Source organism: Episyrphus balteatus, chromosome 1 (assembly GCF_945859705.1).
Source record: "Episyrphus balteatus chromosome 1, idEpiBalt1.1, whole genome shotgun sequence".
Classification (NCBI taxonomy): domain Eukaryota; kingdom Metazoa; phylum Arthropoda; class Insecta; order Diptera; family Syrphidae; genus Episyrphus; species Episyrphus balteatus.
In genome coordinates, this window is record NC_079134.1 from 48,184,965 (window position 1) to 48,199,109 (window position 14,145).

At 30.0% G+C, this 14,145-nt stretch overlaps 1 protein-coding gene across 2 annotated transcripts in view; it reads right to left on the minus strand.

Moving 5' to 3' along the window:
* Nucleotides 1-574: 574 nt before the first annotated feature.
* LOC129919182 (uncharacterized) overlaps nucleotides 575-14,145 on the minus strand; it is a 39,689-nt gene continuing 26,118 nt past the window's right edge. The window contains exons 6-12 of one of the 2 annotated variants that reach the window (XM_056000032.1): nucleotides 12,039-12,469; nucleotides 11,786-11,930; nucleotides 11,514-11,665; nucleotides 6,702-7,015; nucleotides 6,359-6,622; nucleotides 5,947-6,045; nucleotides 575-834 (exon numbers count right to left, since the gene is read on the minus strand). In XM_056000032.1, coding sequence (XP_055856007.1) covers nucleotides 688-834; nucleotides 5,947-6,045; nucleotides 6,359-6,622; nucleotides 6,702-7,015; nucleotides 11,514-11,665; nucleotides 11,786-11,930; nucleotides 12,039-12,469 — 1,552 coding nt within the window. In that variant the 3' untranslated portion in view covers nucleotides 575-687. The remainder of the gene's footprint in view (nucleotides 835-5,946; nucleotides 6,046-6,358; nucleotides 6,623-6,701; nucleotides 7,016-11,513; nucleotides 11,666-11,785; nucleotides 11,931-12,038; nucleotides 12,470-14,145) is intronic. The other variant, XM_056000036.1, reaches the window with a different exon arrangement.

Consider the following 14,145-nt stretch of genomic DNA (forward strand, 5'->3'; position numbering starts at 1 on the left):
TATTTTTAAACTTTTTCAAATCTTCATTTCAAGACAAATCAATTGGGTAGGGGTAAAAATCCCGAAATCCGAAACCTCTCAAACACAAAATCCCGAAAATCCAAAATCCCGAGAACCCAGAATCCCGAAAATCCAAAATCCCGCAAATTTTGCATTTTTTATAATTATTTGGGATTTCGGGATTCCATTCAGGATTTTGGGTTTTTGGGATTCTGGGTTTTCAGGATTTTGGATATCTGGGATTCTGGATTTTCGGCATTTTGGGTTTTCGGGATTCTGGGTTGCGGGATTCTGGGGTTTCGGGATTTTCGTGATTTTGGGCTTACGGGATTTTGGTTTTCAGGATTCTGAGTTTTCTGTATTCAAAATTTCGGGATTGTATCAGTCTCCCAAATCAGTTGCGTAGCTTTATAGTGTCCAATCTTGATAAGTTTCTTCAATTTTATTGATTTTTAAAAACCAAACCCTCATGTTTTCCAACATTGCAAAAAAAAAAACAATAAAATTTATATTTTAAAATAAAAACTTTTATTTCTCCTTGGCATTTTTTTTTTTTTCTATTCATAACAGAAATATGACAAACACAAAAAAGAGTAATTTTACTAACAATCTAAAAAATACGGTACAGCAAAAAAAAAGGTAACATATCCAACATTTTCTCCAGACCAAGAATTTTTTCGAAAAATATCATGTGGCATTGGTCGTTTGATTTTTAGAATCTTCTATACTTTTTCCATTCGTTTGAGCTGATACATCTCCATCGGCTGCTAATGCAAGTTTAGCCTTTGCCTCAGCATCGGTTTCCTCTGGAATAACTTTTCGTAGTTCTTCAGCCTGAAAGGAATAAGTTTTATTTTGAGATTGAATCTATTAACACAAAAATTATTATTGTAAGGACTTTTATTATAAAAACGTGCATATAATAGTTACATTCCTATAATTATCGATATATTGAAAATATATATTTATATTTTATAATTGAAATTAAAATTAAAACAACCAAACAACCAAGGCAATAGTTATTATGTTGTTAGCGATTTCAGTATTTATATAAGTACTTTTATAGTTTTTTTTATTTATTTTTACACTAATTCGATAAATTACATCGAGAAAAATTAAAGGAAGATCCAATAAAAACATAAGTCTATGTATAAAATCATACTAACTTATGTTTTGTTCAAGCTGAGACAATAAAAGAATCATTCAAATGGAACCTCTCAAGAAACAATGTTAAAAATACTTTTAACGGAACAGAACAAAATGTTGTAAAAGAAACCATAGATTGAAACGAAGACTTTATGCACTGAGTTTACGAAATAAAAGACTTTCTCGAAATTTAACACAGAATTAACATTCTCAATAATTGTTGGGTATGCGTATGGAGTCACTCGTTTTGAAAAGAAAAAAAAAGAAAATTTTGATAGATTTATTATTTGTGATAGCAAAATGCAGTGCAAAAATTGACAAAAAGTAGATCAAAGAACAAAAAAAAGTTGAAGAATGGAAAAAAAGTTTGGAGGTAAATACACATGAAAGAAAATTGCAAGACTTGTGATTCACTTCACAAGTGTAACTTGATTAGATATACACATGGCTTCGTGATGACGATTTTATAGATTTAACAAGCTTCTCACTATAAAGGGTTTGAAGTTTGAAAAAAAAAATCAAAAAGAAAATCAATTACCACCTCAGGTCTTTCTTATCTTGAACGAAAAAATATTTTTGTATTTGCTGCATACAACTTGATGAATTTGTTCAACAATTTAATTTCGTTTTTCAAAAATTTAATCCCTGTTTCTCAGCCTTGTCTACTTTTACCAGATCAAAAACATTCAGCACTCATGACTTCATTCTTGACTGCAAAAGTTCTTAACAAAACTCATCAAATTTCATCATCATACTTGTTCTTCGTACCGCCTTGTGAACTTAGATTGGGTCTTGAACTTTCCAGTGCTTAGCTCGGACTTAAACTCCATAGCACTTATGGGAAGAACTTAATTGAAGGGTTAGAGCCAGAAATCGAGCTCTAACGACGGTAAATTCACTTAAAACAGCAGTGGTAGACGAATAAAAAAAAATCCCACATGATACAGTCAATAAAAGCACGAGGCCAACTTTGATAAGAGCATTTTTCAATGCTGTATTAAAAGTTTATTTTTCTGGCTATTCTTTGTTTCAGTTCACACAGTTTTTTGTTAAATAGGTTCAAGTATCAACTTTTACGACAACATAAAAATTTCCTAAAATTGTTCGGATTTAGTCTTCTGCGAAAGCTATTAAATGAAGCTTTTTGACGATTCACTAAGAAAGTGAATGTGATTAAGAAGTAAAATCATCATTAAACAAACTCTCATGAGTTAGACCCCCAATATTGAGAGTGTAGGTGTATACTAAAGAGCGATTTTTAAAGAGCAGTGAGCACTCTTTAAATAGCAGTTAAAGTCGAAAATTAATCTTTAAATTTGTTCCTAATATGAAATATGATTGAAAATAGGGAATACAAAATAAAATAAATAAAAAGTAGGTAACTATTTTCCAGTTTTGTAATGAGAAATAATTCCATGAATGCATGCACTGAGAAAGTGCAAATTCAAATAGAACTTTTCTGTTTCGCCACCATCATGTGTAAATCGTTAGATATGGAGAATAGAATGCTTACAAAAGAGCAGTGAAATTTTAAAGAGCCGAGAACATTTTCTGAAAAAGAGCAGTGAAGTTACTAAGAACAGAGGGCAGTTGGTCTTATAAAAGCAGCGAAATCTCTAAGAGCATCAAAAATTTTCACTGGTATACCTGTTCACTTGATCGCTTCATGTTTATCATGTAGGAAAAAAAAAACTAATCAAATTAGATTGGTTTGGATTTTTATAAGGCTGAAAACTTAGCAGTGAGCATTTATATTGAAAAACAATCGCAACTGTACACTGCTCAGTTGAAATGCAGATTGATTAAAAGCAGCTTTCGCATTAGCTCCAACTCGAACAAAGGTATTAAGTCTTCATGCATTGGAAATTCGTGAAGAAATAAAATTTTAACAAGTTGTGTTCAAATATTTCCCTAAACCGAGTCTTTACAGTTTGTCCTTATCCATATTTAAATCGGCAAATAAAAAGGTTGATCAATTGAATTGAAGGACAAATCAAGGCGAGAGATGTGGAATTTCGTTGCACGAAATATGTACTTCGTAGTATTTTTGGATAAAATAACGTTTAATTTTTATGCTCCTGACGATTATAAGCTTCAGATCACAATTGAAAATGAAATGTTCTATTAAATCTGACTTAAATTTTAAATGTTAAAAGTATAAGGCTGAAGAAATCACGTTGGAGCACCTCCATATTTTGTCAAAAATTCAAAATATCTTGCACGTATCAGCTTTGAGTACGGAATCACCCTTTGGTTGCTATTGTACAATGCAATTTATTTTTATCTAAACTCCACCTTATCCTAAATATTTCAAGTTGACTTTAACCTCATTTTTAAAAAAAAATTTGGATTTCTCTTCACGCAACTAGATAGATAAATTAAATTTTTTCTTTGCGAAAATGTATACATAGGTTTTGGTAATTCGTTAATAATACAGTCAAATAAGGTGAAAAAAGGGGTAAACCTCGGAATGAATGCTAATAGAATTCTTTTGCTCAATACCTTCGTTTTGGCATTCTATAACATACCTCAAAAGTCTAGAAAAATCTCATGTCCGCAAGTCGCGATTTTTAAGGTCAAAGCGCGAAATGGAGATTTTCAAAATTAGCAATAATGAACAATGGTATAATATGCAGATATGATAAATGACTTCGAGGTATTTTTTAATGGTGATGCCAAAAAATCTAAAATCAAGACAATCTGACGTCTCTGAAAAAAGTTATACCTGTTTTTCATCTGTCAACCCATATTATTATAACAGTTGCAAACTTACTACCGAAAAACCCTTAAAAGTTATGGTAGAGGGACCAAATTTTGCATTATGGTTTTCATATTCATAATCATTAAGAATCAATACAATGCAATGAAAAAACATATAAATCTATGAACAAATGGTATTTTTTGAAAAAATGGGAAATTTTATGATATGCACTAAAAAAAAACCAATTTGGGAATTAGTGCTAATAAGCTAATTTTTTGGTTTCTATGTTTGTTTGGATATTCTATAACTTATGTCAAAAATCTAAAAAAATCTCACGTCCTCAAGTCCTAATTTTGCAGGTTAAACTAAGTTAGGTGCAGATTTAAAAAAATTGATAAGAAAAGTTTAAATTTTTATATGTATACCAACATAAGCGACAGGATTAAAAGGTATTTTTTAACACTTATTCCAACAAAACTCACAAACAAGTCAACCTGACCATCCCTGAAAAGTAATGCACCTTATTCATGTTGATCTGACACAAATACCTGAAGTGTTGTTTTTCAATTTTTTAAAATCTGCACCTTGTCTTCAAACCAGGAAAATTACGACTTGCGGACATGAGATTTTTTTAGATTTTTGACATAAGTTATAGAATATCCAAACAAAGATAGAAACAAATTAGCCTACTAGCACTAATTCCAAGATTGTTCTAAAATGTTTTTTAGTGCATATCCCAAAATTTCTCCTTTTCTCAAAAAATACCAATTTTTCAAAGATGTGAATGTTTTTTTCATTGCATTGTTTTCATTCTTAATGATAATGAATATGAAAACCTTCATGCAAAATTTGGTCCCTCTATCATAACTTTTAAGGGTTTTTCGGTAGTAAGTTTGCAACTGTTATAATAGGTAATATGGGTTGACAGATGAAAAACAGGTGTAACTTTTTTCAGAGACGTCAGATTGCCTTGGTTTTAGATTTTTTTGGAATCAGCATTAAAAAATACCTCGAAATCATGTATCATATGTGTATATAATACCATCGTGTATTTTTGCTAATTTTGAAAATCTCCATTTCGCGATTCCAATTCTCCATCGCGACTTGCGGACATGAGATTTTTCTAGACTTTTGAGGTATATTATAGAATTCCAAAACGAAGGTATTGAGCAAAAAAAAATTCTATTAGCATTCATTCCGAGGTGAAACCCTTATTTGACTGGATTATAAGGATTATTCATATTTTTAAAAAAGAGATTTGAAAAAATTCTTAAAAATAAATTTTCCAGTAGTTGACTAATATATATTTTTGAACCAAATAAACATTTACATTTACTCTTTAGGGAAAGTATCTATTTTATGTTATATAAATTTAGCCGAAGACCATCTGTATGGGCCTAAAGGTTTTAAAAATATACTTTTTAAAAAACCCTCAATTATGTAAAATTGCATAACTGCCAGGAGGATTTTAGCCTAAAAAAGGTGAATAAGTTTTAATGTTTATAGTTATACATAATAATGACGCAACTTCTATTTTTCCACATTAAGGATGCGTGAGGAATTAATTTTTTTCTTTGGTGTAAGGATCGTCTCAAAATCTTTTTCTGATCAACAATACCAACAATACTAGTCAAGGTGAAAATCGGTTATAAGGTTTTTTAAAAGAGAAAAAGTTTCCATATGGATACTTCCCTATAATTTAACTACACAACAGTAAAATAGCACATGCAAATTTTACTACAGATTTGTTATTATATTATGCATGCAATTTTTATTTCAAAAAAGTTAAAAACAAAAAAAACTTTTTAAAAACCATGCACATTTTCCAGCCTCGAGTATAAGTAAAAACACACAACCAACATAATAAAATAAAGAAAAAAAAAACATTCCAATCAACAGATTTAAGAGAGAGAGAAAAATTTTTAAGGTAAGCTTGTTATTTCATCTCACGCAAATGCACACATGATCAACATACAAAAAATAATATAGTTTCACCAAAAAACATAGATACGAATAGATAGATAGTTTTTTTTGTATTGTTTTTTGTAAATAATTTGCAATAAACACACACAAAAAAGTGTGCATGTGATAGTAAATACCATTAGCATAGCGCTAGGGATTACAGAAGGATCCACTGTGTTAAGCAAACCGCTGGAATATTTTTTCATTCGAGTTGGGAAAAACGTTGACTCCACGCCCTATGTACCGAGAATGCATGATAAAGTTTCATATTTATTAGAATTGTTTGGCTTGAATTTGAAAATGTTTTTTTTTTTTTTTTTATAAAAAAAAGCTTTGTTTTTTTGTATGGCACTGAGGGAGTCTATGGAGAGTTATTTTTCGGTTTTTGGTTTTTTCGGTTAATTTGGCCCAAAGGAGAGGATAGTTTGAAATTTGTTTTTGTTTCAGTTTTTTTTTGTATTATAAAAAAATGTGAAACCAACCAACACTCTGACATGAATTATGTTTAAGTTTAATTATATTTTTGTATATAAAAAATTCAATACTGACCTCAAGAACGACACCCTCCAGAGCTGGTTGCGAGATATTTTTCATATTTCCATGACTCAACTTAGGAGCACTGTCGGCTCGATTGCGTCCCAATGATTGATTGGATGTTTTATCAACTCTGCCTCCAACTGAATTATTCGATGTTTTGTGATTGATTTCGAGTGCTGACCTAAGGATATCAACTTTCGATCCATGACGTGGAACTCGAATTTGCTCCACGTTGTAGCTGCTGCGTCTATGGGGTAGGTGGTCCTGTATGTCGACCTGTTTTTTTTGTTTTTTTTTTTTTTGTTTAGAAATTCAAATTAATTGACTGAAATGGGAAACAAAATATCCGCCTTACCCGAGAGCCTCTGGGTAGAGAGGTCAAACTTCCAATTTGGTTGTATTTTATCATGAGGCTCAAACGTTCCAGAGACATGGATGTACCTTGTTCTTTGGTAGGTGGTTCGGTTAGTTTTTCGGTTTCTCCATTTTCGATTGCCTCATTGTCATCATTATCATCGATTTGATGGTCGAATTTGCGTAACCAAACGAGATGCAAAAGACCGTAGGCTATGCCACCGACAACAGCCAATAGACCCATGTAACGGAATGCATCTCGAGTGCCAAATTGTCCAATCAGTAGACCACCGGTGAATGAACCACTACCACGACCTAGGGAAAGTTCAAAATAAATACGGTGAGAAGTGTTTTTTGAATGTTATGTGAAAGAATGTTAGACTACAATTTTAACAGAAGGCTTAAAGAAATTGAGACTAATTTTGTATTGAATAACAAACCACTAAATTTGTGTGTTAGGTTAGTATTTGTTTTTTTTTTTTTTTTTTTTTTGTAATACTATTTTAAAAATAAGCAGTTTGAAAAGGCTATAGAAATATTTTTAAATTTTTAATTCTTATTTCATAGAATTGTATTTTTCTGTTTATTTATTTTTATTAATTTATTTTTATTAGCATTAAAGACAAGAATATAAACATTTTGTTTGATTATTAAATACAAGTGCTTATTAAATTTGATTAAGTGTGTTATCACCTAGGCCAAAGTTGTAATTCACGTCACTTGCTGTTGTCAATGTTAATCCAGTCAAATAAGGGTTTAACCTCGGAATGAATGTTAGTAGAAATTTTTTTTGCTCAATATCTTCCTTTTGCCATTCTATAACATATCTCAAAAGTCTAGAAAAATCTCATGTCCGCTTGTCGCGATTTCAAGGTCAAATCGCGAAATGGAGATTTTCAAAATTAGCAAAAATAGGCTATGGTATTATATACACATATGATACATGATTTCAAGGTATTTTTTAATGCTGATTCCAAAAACTCTAAAATCAGGCAATCTGACGTCTCTGAAAAAAGTTATATCTGTTTTTCATCTGTCAACTCATATTATTATAACAGTTGCAAACTTACTTCCGAAAAACCCTTAAAAGTAATGGTAGCGGAACCAAATTTTGCATGAAGGTTTTCATATCCATTATTATTAGGAATCAAAACAATGCAATGCAAAAAAACATTTATATCTATGAAAAAATGGTATTTTTTGAGAAAAGGGGAAATTTTGGGATGTGCACTAAAAAACATCCTGGTACAATCTTGGAATCAGTGCTAATAGGCTAATTTTTTTGTTTCTATCTTTGTTTGGATATTCTATAACTTATTTCAAAAATCTAAAAAAAATCTCATGTCCGCAAGTTCTAATTTTCCAGGTTAAACTAAGTTAGGTGCAGATTTAAAAAAAATAATAAGAAAACTTTAGATTCTTATATGTATACCAACATAACCCATATCATTTTAAGGTATTTTTTAACGCTGATTCCAACAAAACCCACAAACAAATCAATATGACCATCCCTGAAAAGTAATGTACCTTATTCATGTTGATCTGACACAAATATCTGAAGAGTAGTTTTTCAATTTTATCAAATCTGCACCTTATTTTCAAACCAAGAAAATTAGGACTTGCGGACATGAGATTTTTTTAGATTTTTGAGGGTAGTTAAAGAATATCCAAACAAAGATTAAAATGAAATAAATGGCCCATTAGCACTTATTCCTAAGATGAACAAGAATCTTCTTTAGTGCATATCCTAAAATTTGCCCCTCCATCAAAAAATACCATTATTTCGTAGGTATATATATTTTTTGTAATGGATTGTTTTGATTTTTAATAATGATGGACTCTAAAATCTTCATGCAAAATTTGGTTCATCTACCATAACTTTTAAGGGTTTTTCGGCAGTAAGTTTGCAACTGTTATAATAATATGAGTTGACAGATGAAAAACAGGTATAACTTTTTCCAGAGACGTCAGATTGTCTTGATTTTAGATTTTTTGGAATCAGAATTAAAAAATACCTTGAAATCATGTATCATATGTGTATATAATACCATAGCCTATTTTTGCTAATTTTGAAAATCTCCATTTCGCGATTTGACCTTGAAATCGCGACAAGCGGACATGAGATTTTTCTAGACTTTTGAGATATGTTATAGAATGGCAAAAGGAAGATATTGAGCAAAAAAATTTTCTACTAACATTCATTCCGAGATTTACCCCTTTTTCCTCCTTATTTTACTGTATTATGTACACTGTGGCGTATACGTACTTTTGTTCTTGTTTTTTTTTTTTTTTTCTTTAACGCAGATACAAGAGTAGGGAAGGAGGAAACACTTGATCAAGCTTATTCAATGGTGGTATAAATTATATCGTTCATTATTATTTGTTTTATTTTTCTCAATCTAGTTGTTTTGATGTAAGAAATCAGTTTAAATATTTTTTTTTTTTCAAAATTTTGATCTTGAATAGTGTTCATCAAAACAACTTGATATACCTAATGAGAAATTTAAAGAATGGTTTACTGGCCTTTGAAGATAAAAAACAATACTGTGAGTTTTTCCGTTGATTTTGAATAATTATTAATTAATTAATTCGAGTATAAATTTATAAAGAGTAATGGCGTTTTCGATTGGCAGTCCGGAAGCGTCCGGAATCATTCTGAAAAAATTTTATTCACACAAAACTGTCAGTTTTGTACGAATAAAACGCTTTCAGAATGATTCCGGACGCTTCCGGACTGCCAATCGAAAACGCCATAAATAAATCAAAATTCAATGGTAGACAACTAGGAGATTTTGTTTTTATTTTAATTTAAGGTACAAAAAATTATAATATAATCTGAATTTTTAAATTTAAATTACTACAACTCAAGAGAGAGACAGACAGCACGAAAACAGCCTTATGGCAGTACAAGCGATTTTTGGAAAATCGATATTTCCGTCAAAACAAAATCCCAAATTAAAAATCTTTTAACTTGCGTTATAGGCACAAACAAAATATTTAAGATCAACGATTACACCTACAATAACGCCCTATACTTTTTTGTACACTCGAAAACCTTGTTTTATAATTGGTTTTTTGTTTTATGACATAGTTTTTGAAAAATAAGCTTAAAAAAAATTTAATTAAAAATTTCGAACATATTTTTTTTTCTAAATTATATGTAATTAAGTTCTCATTTAGCTTTCCAAATTTAATGTTTTTATTTGAAAATCGTGTCTTGGCATTTTCAAGAAATTAAAAAATTATTAAAACTACTTTTTCAAGAAAATCCCTTCAATATTTGAAAACTAAACTAGTACTTAATTATGTACCTACATAAAATTTTGAAAAAAAAATAGTTCGAAATGTTTGTTTTTAATTTTGATTATGAAAATTAATTTCAAAAACTGAGTTCAAACAGCTTTATTAAAAACTTAATAAAAGACGAGGTGTATATGTAACCGTTGATTTTAAGTTTTTTTTCCAAATTGAGAACAACTAATTAGATTAAAGAAAAATGGCTCAAAAAGACCAAAAAAACAATACATTTTAAGAGTCCATACTTTATCCAATTCAAATTTGTGCAATTATTTTGAAAATAAAGTATCTTTTTTTCCCAGTAAAATGTAAAATATCTATAAATGCTCAAAGGATAAAAATAGAATATTTAGTAAAAACATCGTTTTTTGTCTTTTTTAAATAGAAAAATCTTAAGTTTTTCACAATATTTTTATTTTAAAATTTTTTAAAATTTAAAATTTTAAAATTTTTTAAAAGGATACATTCGAGTTAGTTATAGACAAATACTCAAAAAATAACAAAAGGAGTCGAAAATATTGATCGTTACAAAAATGGTCATATCTTTATAACTTATCCATAGATTTTGAAAAAAATTATCTTGTTATCTTTGCCAGAAAGCGAACTACGCATACAAAATAATGCTATATGAGGATTCGAAAGATTTCGATATTTTGGAAAAATTTCCTTTAAAAATCGATTTTTTATAAATTTTTTTGATACATTGCACTTAAACATCTGGATTAAAGCAGAAAAATTGTTCTAGTGTTTCTTGCGTATTTATTTAGCTTTCAGATGCCGATTTTTCTATTCAGATTGATCGTTTGTTACTCAAGATATAGCCCAAATGTAATGTAGCTGGAAAAAACAACGACAAAAAACTTTGAAAAATTATATCTCGAAAAACTTTTTTTTTATATGATTTTCGAGTTTTCTGGGCTCAAATCTATACGAAAAGTAAAACGGCTCTTGGTGTCCAAAAATTTGTTATTATTATTAGTGACTCACAAATTGCAACTTTTCAGTTCATCAGATATTCTATAAAAATGACCAGCATACATGTACATGTACATGTACAATCAATAAAATAATTTGTACAAGTTCCAAAATTTCAGATAATATTATTAATATTAATTTTATTAGATAGTAATTAATTTTTTTAAAAAACCCTTTTTAAAGTTTTTTTTTTATAAGATATGCAAGTTCTATAAAAGGGGACAAGGAAATTTAGAAAAACAGTTCGAGTAAACGCCATGCTTAGGCACATAACTATAACTTTCTTCACACGTTAAATGAGAACTTCACAAAATTGGACCAATCTCTCTTCAAATATTGACACATTTCCAAATGTCCACAAGAATTTCTACCGAATTTATTTACATTAAATTACTCAATACACATGTCAAAACACCACTCTTATACACTTAAAAGGCCTTTAAGTCACTGAGTTTGAGTTTTTGTTATATCAACCAATCGAATTAATCTAAATTCAAAATAAATGAACTATATCAACAAAGTAACATTTATAAATACATACCTAAACTGAAATGTGCCATTCCCAAAACACCAATTAACGTTGCCAATAGATTCTTGGGTGCTAATATTGAGCAATATGTTGCAGCAGCAACCCACATCAAATGGCATGAGAGAGCCTCCATAGCCTCAAAGGGAAAACACCACCAGGCATTCCTGTACAAAAAAAACATATATATACACAAAAAACAAACAAGTAACATATGTTTATTTCGAACAAACAGAATAGCCTTCGGTATAGTACGATAGGAACCGGTAAAGCATACTCATACTCACTCTATAAATGAATATCCAACCAACCGTCCGGCATGCGAGAAGAATGCAATAATGATCAAATTTACATGTCCGAAAATTCTTGTTATCTTTTCAGCTCCATACAGGAATGGAATACTACTCACCGTACCAACAGTGATTGTGATTCCTGTAAAATGTCAAATGGAACAACACAAGGGTCAATGTTACACAATTTGACAAAAGACAAACAACAGACACAAAATGTGACCTTTATAGGAACCGAGAGAGCACTTACCTAGTAAATAATTTGGTGCACCCAATTCCTTCAGGTACAAAAACAAGAAGCTCTCAATGAAGCCCCAGAAATTGCCCAGAACAAAGAGGAACAAAATGAAAGCGATTACATGTGGCATTTTCAGGAGGTTCCATAAATCCCTGAATACATTGTCGGCTGGTAGCTTCTCACCGAGTGGCATCATTAAAACTGATATTGTCGAGATGACCAAGAGTATGTCGTATGTGTAGAAGGCAGCTGAATAGTCGGTATAGCCGAGTCCTCGAGAGGTGTAATCAATCATGATGCCGGTTATTGGTGAAAAGATGGCCATACCAATGCTGGAAAAGAGACGTTCTCTACCAAAATCACCGCCGTATTTCTCAATCATGGTTAGGGCAATTGGATCCATTATTGTTACACCAGCTGACAACATTGTTGTGGCAAGGAATCTGTGAAATATAGTGTTGGCAAAATATAAATTTTCAAATTTATGTCGAACAATAATAATAAATTTTTGCAGAATAACAGATTCAAAATTTATAATGGTTTGTTTTTGGTTTGACTTTTGTGTCATTGAGATTAGAGAAATATTTGTATAGATTTGGGTTAAATGACTTTGTGACATAAATTGAAATAGAAAAACATAAGGAGTAAAATAAAGCATATGAATTCCCTTTGGCATCATAATTTTACTCTTGCATATTCACAACTTTCCATAAGGTACTTTTTGTTCGAATGAATGGGTATATCAATTATTTATCGATTTTATAGTTTTCATTTCATTTTCAAAAATCTTTCCTCAAATACTGGTATTTAATATTGTTAAATGTCCTTAAAAGGACATGATAATCAGTATATATATGAATATTTCAGCAACCTTTACGAATGATAAATGTATTAGCTTTTTATCCAGAGTTAAAAGTTTGGAGCATTTTTTTCCCACAGTTTCACTTTTCATGTACGTAAAAACACAATTTCTTCAGAATTTTAAAAATTTGCGAGTATGTTTTTAAATAAGAATTTTTTAAACAATTTGAATTTACTTAAAGTTTTCACTAACAGTTCTGTTTAACAACACTGCGTTTGAATTAGATTTTTCGTTCTTCATACCATTGTATCATATTCGCAATAAAGTTATCTTTATTTTTTTGTATTTCATTCAGTGGAATAAAAATTAAAATAAATTTAGTTACATGTGTAAATTTGTATTTCAATTAGTTCAAAAACTAAAACCCGATATCCAACTGCAGAGAATTTACGCTATAAAAACTACAAAACATGAGAATATTTTTATCAGAAATTTACCACCGCCCTAAATTAGTTTAAAAAATCATGAACTACAATGAATTATGTGTAGGTATTTTATTTAATAGACAATTTATATTAAATAGTTGGTACACGTAACGGTTTCGAAGAAAAATTCATTTTGTTTAACAAATTCCGATGAAAATTATGTACTTTTTGCCGTGACCCGTGAGTTTTTAGTACTTGGCTCAAAAACTACTTTAAAACTACACTCATTTATTTCGTAACTATTTGCATATAGTCACTTGCACTTGATAGAATTCAATGAAATTTTGCAAATAACTATTTTTGAGGTCATGTGGTACAAAAATAGAGACAAAATTCTCTATTTTAGAGGAAACCTAGTCAAATAATAAAAAAAATTTTCAAAGTGTTGTAAGAAATTGAATTTTATTACAACTTCGAGTTGTTAACTAATTTTTAACGAAATACCTATTGATGAAAAAAAAATGTTTTGATTCCTATTGTTCCAATATTTAAGTGAAAAATGTTCAAAGTAGAAATTTTTTCAAATCTCACAAGAACTGCATTTAATCGAAAACCATAAGTATTTTAGATGAAACAGCTTCCAAATAATGAGAACCCTTAAATTCGCCTATCCAGCCAATCGTTTGCACAATTACACGGTGTACCTAACACTCAAAATATACGCGGGCGGAGACCTATCAGGTTTTGTAGAGCTAGTCGCACTGATTACGAAACAGTATTTAAAAATCCCCTAACACCCCCAAAATCTGGAGTAACGGGCAAAAAACGGTTTTTTGGACCTTCACTCATTGAAAAAATTCTAGCTTCGACAATTTTTTACCCATTTTCGATA